This window comes from Ictidomys tridecemlineatus, chromosome X (genome assembly GCF_052094955.1).
Source record: "Ictidomys tridecemlineatus isolate mIctTri1 chromosome X, mIctTri1.hap1, whole genome shotgun sequence".
Classification (NCBI taxonomy): Eukaryota; Metazoa; Chordata; class Mammalia; order Rodentia; family Sciuridae; genus Ictidomys; species Ictidomys tridecemlineatus.
In genome coordinates, this window is record NC_135493.1 from 87,359,756 (window position 1) to 87,370,359 (window position 10,604).

A 10,604-nucleotide genomic window follows, 5' to 3' on the forward strand; every position below is an offset into this window, starting at 1 on the left:
AAAAGAAGTAAAGGTCAACAAATAAATGACTTAATATTACATCTTAAAGCCCTAGGAAAAAAAAGAACAAATCAGCAACAAAAGCAGTAGAAGACAGGAAATAATTACAATCAGAGCTGAAATCAATGAAACTGAAAGAAAATAAACAATTGAAAAAAAATGACAAAACAAAAAGTTAGTTCTTTGAAAAAATAAATAAAATTGACAAATCTTTAGCCATGCTAATGAGAAGGAGAGAGAAAACTCAAATTACTAACATATGTGATGAAAAAGGAAATATCACAATGAACACTACAAAAATACAGAAGGTAATTAGCAATTAATTTGAAAACTTGTACTCCAATAAAATAGAAAATATCAAAGGCATTGACAAATTTCTAGAGTCATATAATTTGCCCAAATTGAATCACAATGATATACATAATTGAAACAGGTCAATTTCAAGAAATGAAATACAAGATGCCATCAGATCCTACCAAGAAAAGCCCAGGACTGGATGAGTTCTACAAGACCGTTAAAGAAGAACTAATACCAATACTCTTCAATTTACTTCAGGAAATAGAAAAAGAGGGAGCACTTCCAAACTCATCCTATGAGGCCAGTATCACCCTGATTCCAAAACCATCAAAGAAAGAAAACTTCAGACCAATATCTCTAATGAACATAGATGCAAAAATTCTCAATAAAATTCTGGCAAGTCGAATACAAAAACATATCAAAAAGATCATGCACCACAATCAAGTGGGGTTCATCCCAGGGATGCAAGGTTGGTTCAACATACAGAAATCAATAAATGTAATTCATCACATCAATAGGCTTAAAGATAAGAACCATATGATCATCTCAATAGATGCAGAAAAAGCATTTGACAAAATACAGCACCCCTTCATGTTCAGAACACTAGAAAAACTAGGGATAACAGGAACATATCTCAACATTGTAAAAGCTACCTATGCTGATTCCCAGGCCAACATCATTCTAAATGGAGAATAATTGAGAGTATTCCCTCTAAAAACTGGAACAAGACAGGGATGCCAGAACTGCCATCTTGCAATAATACACCAAAATGACAAATGCATAGGGAAGAGGAGAGGCACCTAATGGATGTGTGTTCTCTAGACCTTTAGAAAATGCAGAATTGCCAGGTGCAGTGGTGCATGCCTGTAATGCCAGCTGCTCAGGAGGCTGAGGCAGGATGATCACAAGTTCAAAGCCAACCTCAGCAAAAGCAAGGCACTAAACAACTCAGTGAGACCCTGTCTCTAAATAAAATACAAAACAGGGCTGGCAATGTGGCTCAGTGGTCCAGTGCCCCTGAGCTCAATCCCTGGTACCAACCCCCCACCAATGCAGACTTGTTCCTTTAGCCACGTACATGTGACTCTAAAATAAAGGTGATATGTAAACATCAATAGAATTGGTGCTGTTTATAAAGGGATGCCCCACAAATGTTACCAAGGCAGAACTGGAAGTCTATGTCACCCAGAATGCTGTTGGCTTTGCTACAAACAAACAAGGGCAAGATTTTTGCCAGAGAATTAATGTGTGTATTGAGCACATCAAAAGCCAAGATACCTTTCTGAAAGGCATCAAGGAAAATAATGAGGAAAAGAAGGAAGCCAAAGAGTACCCGAGTTTAACTGAAATGCCAGCATGCTCCACCCACAGCAGCACACTTTAGGAGAAATAATGGAAAGAGATTGAACTTCTGGAACCTATTCCCTATGAAGCATGGCATAATAGGTGTAAAAAATAAGACCTCTGGGCTGTAACAACAAAACAAAATCTCCATGCCTGGTGGCACATGCTTGTAATCCCAGTGGCTCAGTAGGCTGAGGCAGGAGGATCTCAAGTTTAAATCCAGCCTCAGTAACTTAGTGAGTCCCTGTCTCAAAATAAAATATCAAAAAGGGATGGGGATGTGGCTCAGTGGTTAAGTGCCCCGGGTTCATGCCCAGTACCAAAACAACAACAAATGACCACCCGACTTCCACCATCACAAAAAATACAAAAATCTTCAAACAAAGTCTATGCTGTTCCATAAGCATGTTGCCTGTCCATAGATATTCTTGTTAGGAGGTAAAGGCCTCCCACAAATCAGGCCAGACCCATCATCTCTTAAAAACCCAGTCTTGATCCCCCATTCTACCTTCTCTCCAGAGCACCAACAAACTTGGGCAATGTCAAGTCTATACCTACCATCTATCTGCAGAATCTTGGCCTGGGGCAGCCTTAACCAGAGGCCCAGCCCTGGAGGATCCTATTAAAATGGTTAGAGTAGAAGAACTCCCACAGATTCATCTTTCACTCCCTCAGGTTTCTCTGAAGAAGCCCATTCAACACTTCTCATGGTAAACCAGAAAATTCAAAGTTGGAGTTCTCAAATCACCTGCAAATTTGGAAAACAATCTTGGGCCCATTATGTCAGTATGGCTGGGGATGATACCAAGCATCCAGAATAGTTGAAGCTCCCCTGGTGATTCCAGTTTACAGTCAGGATTGAGAACCCTGGGAAGTCATCTTCTTTAAGCCCCAGCAGCCGTACTCACAGTGATTTCCACATCGGAGTAGCCCTAGAAAATCCTCAGAAAACTCACTCATCCTACTCCCACCAGAGTATCCACATTTGAGTCTGGACCCAGGAGTCTGCATTCTTAACAGTCATCTCAGATATTTTCTCTTTGAGTCAGCAGAGGGCACATTTTGGAAATGCTGCCTTCAGAGGCATGGGAGTGAGGTGGAAGCAGGAGGACTCTGGCCCTTTAAGGTCTGATTGAGGGATGGCCTTTACCACAGCTGTGAGGCACAGCAGATCCCTTCTCCTTTCTTTCTCCTTCTGGATGGGTGAGGGAGGCCGTCCTGCTCCTTGACTTTGGCCTCTTAAAAAGAGAGTGGGACAGGCATGCTGCCTTGCCCCACCTCCTCTTTCTGCTCATTTTGATGCTGAGAGGTCAAGTTAGGAGACAGACTTTGGCCTAGGAGGTCATCTTGGGAAGCAATATAGGGCCTGCCTTTCTTTTATTCCTGGTCCCATCCTTGGTCCTGGAGCCTGGATGTGGTTCCTTGCATGAAACAAAGGGATCAGAGTGACGTTCTTCAGGGTTGGGTTAGAACTCTATGCTTAACACCAAGCCTTTCAAGATGGTCCTCCCCAGCACTCTTAGAATACTTCTTTGTGGACTGGTGCTTTCAATGGAGCATGGGGTCCAATGGAAAAGGGAGACCATCCCTCTGTCACCCCCCTGCCCACAGAAACCCCTACCTTGCCACTGTTTCGGGAGCTGATAGAAGAAGCAGCAGGAAAGCAGCAGAGGCAGCCACAGCTCCAAGGGCATGGGCTACAGTACATGCTGGAGTTGGACCAGTGTTCAGCTGACCCCCATGGACAGCCTAGGAAGATGACACCATCGGAGCCACCATGGTGAGCCTGGTGAGGCCTTTGGCCTGTGTCGCAAGGCCTAGAAGAGGTGAGTTCTCGTGTCCCCATTCCACCCTAGAGTTGGGAGAAGAACAGAAGAGTGTAGAGAACAAGCAATGTGTGGATTTACTGTCAGGCCTCATTACCTGGTGCACGTAGGCATGGCTTCATTTTCTTTTTCTTTTTCTTTTTGGTGCTAGAGATTGAACCCCAGGGTGTTCTACAACTAAATCAGTCTCCAGCCCTTTTTGGGGGGTGGGTGGTACCAGGGAATGAACTCAGGGGCACTCAAACACTGAGCCACATCCCCAGCCCTATTTTGTATTTTATTCAGAGACAGGGTCTCACTGAGTTGCTCAGCACCTTGCCATTGCTGGCAATGAACTTGCCATCCTCCTGCCTCAGCCTCCCTACCTGCTGGGTTTACAAGTGTGCACACCATGCCCAGCCCCAGTCCTTTTCATTTTTTTTTAATTAATTAATTTGTTTATTTATTAGTACTGGGGATTGAACCTAGGGGTGCTTAACCATTGAGCCACATCCCCAGCCGTTTTTCATACTTTATTTAGAGACAGGGTCTCACTGATTTGCTTAGGGCCTTGCTAAGTTGCTGAAGCTGGCTTTGAACTTGCAGTCCTCCAGCCCCAGGCTCTGGGGCTGCTGCAATGACAGGCATACACTACCACACCTGGCTGATATTTAAATTTTGAGAAAGGGTTTCACTAATTTGCTGAGGATCTTGCTAAGTAGCTGGGGCTGGCCTCAAACTTGTGATCCTCCTGCCTCTGCCTCTTGAGTCACTGGGATTCCAGATATGTACCACCCTGCCCTGGTTTTGAAAGGACGGCAAGCTCAGGAAAGCTGGCTCCAAGCCTATTTTCCTTTAGGGCCCCAGCTTCAGAACAGATTAGCTTGGGGCCTTCTGAAAAATCTTTTCCATTCCCCACAACAACTGAGTAATGTGTTAGCCACTTTCCTTCATAATGATCTTATTGCTTTTTATCTCTGAAGACTGTAATTGAGCTGCATTTTTGTGGAGGGCTGTTTATGTGGTGGTTTGCTCTTAGAAGGCAAATAGTACAGGATGCTGTGTTGGGGAGACTTACAAGGCCTCAGAGTGGATGAAAAAACCTAACACCTGAGGATATGAAGCATCTGTGACAGTATTTAATTAATGACAGCCAGTACCACTTGTAGTTATGGGGCAATTGACCATTTTAGAGAGAAGAGAACTATGGCATGGAAAGAGAAAGCAACTGGCAAATGTCACACAGTGGGTGGCAGAGACGGAATTTGAGCTCAAGTCTGATCCTAAAATCTGTCTATAACTTTTTAAATCTTTAAATGCAGTATCCCAACAGGCCAAGAAGTTCTCCTATTTGGGCCATGCTGCAACTTTGTGATTTTGGCATTAAATATGCTTTGAGATTTTCTTTGTCCCCATCATGCTCAATTCTGCTTTGAACATCTACATTAGACACTCTTCCAGGACAGCAGCAGGTGTGCGGGGTTCTCCAGGGAATGTAGGCAGCCATCAACTTCAAGGAACTCTTAAGGACCTGATGAGATTAATCTGGGGTTTTTCACTAGTCTCCAATGACAATGGACAGAATTCCCACTCTCCTTCCAAGCAAAACATCCAGTACTCTCCTAGTTATCTCTTACCATGGGCTTTTTGTGTGTCAGGCATTGCAGAAGATGCTGTACAAAACTATCACCCTTAATCCTTGCCATTACCAGATGAGGTTGGTACTTATTAACATAAACATTTTATAGAAGAAGAAACTGAGGCTCAGTGACTTCACCAATGTCACACAGCTAGTAATTGTTACAGTCAGGGGTCAAACCTAGGCTCTCAGGCCCCAGAGCCTGTGCCTTGAATCGCCATGCTGTGCTGAATTCCCAACAGATTTTAACTGAGCACTAGGCATTATATCTGCCTTGAGTATATGCAGGCAAATAACTACTTCTCTGATTTCTAGGGGGTTCTGATACAATAGAATGGGTATATAAATAATCACATAATGTTACAAGTGCTTAGAAGAGAAGAAATGGCACAGGGCTGGGGATATAGTGCAGTTGGTAGAGTGCTTGCCTCATATGCACAACACCCTGGGTTCAATCCCCAGCACCACACACACACACACACACACACACACACACACACACACACATACACACACACACAAACAGCTCACTGTTTGGAGCAGGGAAAGGGAAGCAGAGAGAATGTTGGAAGGCCTTATTGAGAAGGTAATATTTAAGCTGCAACTTGGGAAAGGAGGAGTAAGGAGAAGATTACATTGGCAGAGAAGTTCATCCTGATTTAGGAAAGAGAAAATAACTTGGTGTGGGTGGAAATTCATTCAACAAATATTTTATTAAGCAACTACTGAGGTCTGAGCATGCAAATGTGATGTCTTGGAACATGTGTTCTGGTGGGGAGATAAACGTGCAAACAGTTAAATTGCAAATTGTGGCAAATGCTGTCAAATGATGAAATAGGTTATGATTGAGAATAGCAACGAAGTCATCTATTTCCGTGGGGTTATGCGAAGGTACCTTTGAAGAGGTAACATTTGAGCTGAGGCCTGTTAAGAAGGGAGACATGAGAAGAGTGGAGAGACACTTGACTTACGTTTAAGGAACAACGTGTGCAAAGGCCTAGAGGGAAGAATGTCCTATTTGTGGCTGAGTCTAGAGAGCTCTGCAGGGAATGGCAGGATATGAGGCTGGTGAGAGGTGGGGTCGGAGGCCCTGAGAAGAGCCCCAGATTCCTTTCCTATCTGCAGCACAAAGCAGACCAAGTCAAGTTCGTACTGATGCTATGAGGCTGAAAAGGAGGATGCCTACAATTAGGCACATATCCCAGGCCGACTAGGAAGCATACTGGTGTCTTAGGGACTCTGGAAAGGATCCAGAAGCAGATGACAGGTTCAGTCACACAGGATGTATGAGTCATTCCTTTCCCTGAAAAGTTCTGAGCAGACCCTTCCTGGCTCTGAGCCTCAGCAACCCCACCCTGCTTCAGGAAACTTGTGAGGTCAAGGTCTGAAAGGAAAGGGCAGTTCTTCACTAGACAGCCTGCCAGAGTTTGGGTTGGGTCCCTTTTCAGGCAGGGTGGAGCAGGTGTATGGGTGGGCCTCTTGGAAAGATTATTGTAAGATGGGAGTGTGGAATAACTTAAGAAAGCAAATACACGCCTGGCTTGGGCCTGTGTGAATGATGGCTAGTGAGTGCCCCAATCCTGAGGGTGTGTTAAGCATGAGTTAGAATGCAAAGTTTTAAAAGTATTCTGGAACATCAAAATATTAAAGAATTATGTTAAATCCCCAGCACTATTACAACCCCAGACTTGTGGATTCAGTGGAGGAGCAAGGTTAGATGAATAATATGTAAATTAACATGGAAATACTTACTCAGATGTTTGTAAAGGAGAGAGAAGACCTTTTCCTGAGATGACTGGTTTTGTAGTCTTTGCTCTTGACCTTTACCAGGAGGGGGAGCACAAGTTGGGAACTCTGCAGGCCCAGCCTTCCTACCCTTTGGCCACTGGGTGTCAGCACAACAGTTTGGATTAAATCTCTCAATTGCTAAGGGGCATGTGGTTTTTAATAGACTTTCCAGCAAACAAAATATTGGTGATCAAGACCTTGTTGAGATGGTATTTAGAGAAGTGTTGGTAAAATGAATGGGGCGAATGGAGAGCAATTTCTAGAAAGGATTGGAAAAGGGATAAATGGGGAGTTAAAGGAGAAATGGCCAAAAGATACATAAGAAGCAATTAAAAAAAAAGTTTTTGTAGTTGTAGATGGACAGAATGCCTTTATTTTATTTATTTTTATGTGGTGCTGAGGATCGAATCCAGTACCTCACACATGCTAGGTGAGCACTCTGCCACTGAGCTACAGCCCCAGCCACAGAAGCAATTCTTGAAGTTGTTGGAAGACAGAAATGGCAAAAATAGGTGTCCCCACTAGTGATATAATTATTTTGTGGTGCCTTGGTCCCGGATTTAAAACAATGACAGAATAGTACCCAATATCGAATTGTTGCCCCAAACCTGCATCTGTATAGTGATATGTATAAGGACTCTTTTTAAAATATTTTAAACATTTTTATTATTTTTAGTTATACATGACAGTAGACTGTGTTTTGGCAGAATATACATACATGAAGTATAACTTATTTGGGTTCCCACTCTTGTGGTTGCACATCATGTGGCATTTTCCTGTATACAAATACAAGGCTAGGACAGTTATGACCAACTTTCTACTGTCTCTCCTATTCCTCTCCTTCCCTTCCTCCCCCTTTGTCTAATCCAATGGACTCCCCCTTTGTCTAATCCAATGGACTTCTATTGTCCCCTCCCCAACCTCCCTGTGGGTTAGCATCCACAAATCAGAGACAATACCAAGAAACCAAAGGCCACATGTTCTCTCTGAAATAAGGACCCTAATTCATGTATGTTTCAACATGTCTTTTAGTCACCTTTAGTAGTCAATAATATAATTGATTTTCTAACCGCTTCTATGTTTGAGTTTTTCCTGAGTTTACAACTGTAAAGTGATCTAAAAGTGAGACAAAAGTACTTTCTTTAGTGTTTTCTAATTTTTCTTGGTGCATTATAATTATACATAATAGATTCATCATGGCATATTTTACATGGACATAACATAATTTTATCAATTTCATTCACAGTACATCCTTTTCCCTTATCTCCTCCCTCTCCTGACCAACTTCTTCACCACTGGTATAATTTTTTTCTTAATGGAAACCAGCTTGAGTTCAAATTTTAACTTTACCACATACTGCCTATGTGTACTTTATGTTTTGGTTTCTGTGGTGCTCGGATTGAACCCAGGGCCTTACATATGCTAGGCAAAAGTGCTCTCACCACTGAGATATATCCAGAACTTGGGTGTGTGTCCTTTGACATAGCTTCTGTGAGCCTCAATTTCCTTGTCTGCAAAATGGGAATAATAAGTATCTCATAAGACTATTGAGGATTCAAGAGTTTATAAAACATCTTGTACATTCGTAAGTGTTCCACAAACGATAGATATTATTACCTTGAGTTAATTTCAGGGCTGATTATAGCTGTTTCTCTTGAACAGTTTTGTGAAGGATTTTCAGGCTCAATATTCAGGCAAGACACTAATCCCCTGACCCTGTTCTGCCTTATGTGTGCAGGTTCCTGCCATAGGCAAACCCTAGACTTTCCTCTCGGACCAAAGCGGGAAGTGTACCAACTGGTCAGAGCCACTGTGGTTTATCATCAGCAACTCGACCTAGCTCACTGTCATTTGTCCTGCCATGTGGAGCCCTGGGCCCCACAAACCCCAACCAACCACTTTCCTTCAGGAGGAAATTCCTCAAAGCCTTCTCTGATGTGTAAGCCTGGACAGAGATGGACAGCACACAGCACATTCAACAGACACTCTGGAATCGCAAGAATCACCGGGTCCTAAGACTCCGCTTCATGTATAAGCAGGAAAAAGGTAGCGAGGTTCCTGGGATCCAATGGATTGGCACTTCACCTTTGGACACTGCCTTTGTGCTACTGTATTTCAATGACACTCATAAAAGTGGCCAGAAGGCTGAACTTCCCAGTGGACTGGAGGAATTTTTGGCAAGGGAATCTTCTCTTTTGCGGAGGGTCCGGCAGGCAGGCAGCATCGTGTCTAGGGTTTCTGACTCTTCCCAGGAACATTATGGGTCTGCAAATAATCAGTCTGCCAATAATCAGTGTTCCCTTGGTCCTTTCAAAGTCAGCTTCCAGCAGCGGGGCAGGGATCATTGGATCATTGCTCCTTGTCACCACACCCCAAACTACTATAAGGGACCCTGTCCTCGGGTGCTACGCTATGGTCTCAATTCCCCCAATCACGCCATCATTCAAAACCTTGTCAATGAGCTGCTGGACAAGAATGTCCCTTGGCCCTCCTGTCTACCTTATAAATATATTCCCATGAGTGTCCTTCTGATTGAGGAAACTGGGAATATTCTGTATAAGGAGTTTGAGGATTTTATTGCTCAGTCTTGCACATGTAGATAATAATGAAGGAACAGCTAGCTCAGGCTGCCCATGTAATTGTAGAATGGCTGAAAATATCAATGTGAAAGATGTATGTGATCTTAAATCTATAGGTCCTATCCCTTGACCTAAGTATTGTTTCTTTAGTTTCTTCCCCCATTTGTAATCTATTCCATTGATAATAACTGTGCTGATACCAATTTGACCAGTACAATTTGACCACTAATCAGAGCCCTTACTGGGTAAGATTGGTCCTTTGGAGATGTTCTATTTTGTCTTTTTTTTATTGTGACGTTTTCAAGTCACTGGCCCAAGCTGGTAGAACTTTGTAAAGTATCCCACCAAAGCCTGGGAAAGGTGGACATTTGCTAGTGTTCAGCTTCTAAGGCTCTGGAGGATTTGGAGTGGTATTAGTAGCCTGAGATTTTTTTTTCATCTCAGTAGCTCCCATGCCCCTCCAGACTCAGGTAGGTGTCCACTTTGGGTTCACATAGCATTACATGCTCTCCCTTACTATACACTAGTGTAACTGTCTATTGCGAAAAGGATGGAGCTCACGGATACAACATCTTTGTTTGTATGTGGTGCTGAGGATCGAACCCAGGCCGCACGCATGCCAGGCGAGCGAGCTACCACTTGAGCCACAACCCCAGCCCAGGATGGAGCTCACTTTGAGGGGTTTTACCTGTGTCATACCCCTGTTCTCTATTGCCAGATCCCAGTACCTAGTAAGTCATTAACGCAAACACAGAACACAATCAATACTTTTTACAGAGTGGGAAATCCAACCCAGGTCCTCATACGTGCTAGACAAGTGGCCTACCCCTGAGCTTTATACCCCACCCAACAATGACATTTTTGTGTTCTTCCTGATACAATAATTTAATGTTTGCATAGTTCACTAATTTTTCATTGCAATAAGTGTAATTTATGCATATACTTTGTACATAAATTAAGATGATTAATATTTGTGCCCATTTCAAAAGGATGCTGCAAATTTCAATAGAATGTGACAGCTATGTTACTGAACAAGGCAGTTTGTGAAATCCTATGTACTTCAATTTGAACTGAGAGGAGATATGGGTTTTCAGTCCAGTCATTTTCCCAGTCTGCCTGGATTATGCACAAATACATAACAGGCCTGAAGAC

At 43.0% G+C, this 10,604-nt stretch overlaps 1 protein-coding gene across 1 annotated transcript; it reads left to right on the forward strand.

Annotated features, from left to right (window-relative positions):
- Nucleotides 1-3,141: 3,141 nt before the first annotated feature.
- On the forward strand, nucleotides 3,142-9,638 carry Bmp15 (bone morphogenetic protein 15). Its single transcript, XM_078033951.1, is given in 5 exon segments — nucleotides 3,142-3,205; nucleotides 3,208-3,390; nucleotides 3,393-3,467; nucleotides 8,612-8,815; nucleotides 8,818-9,638. Coding segments are annotated over 5 exon segments (1,185 nt in total). The 3' UTR covers nucleotides 9,477-9,638.
- Nucleotides 9,639-10,604: the final 966 nt, after the last annotated feature.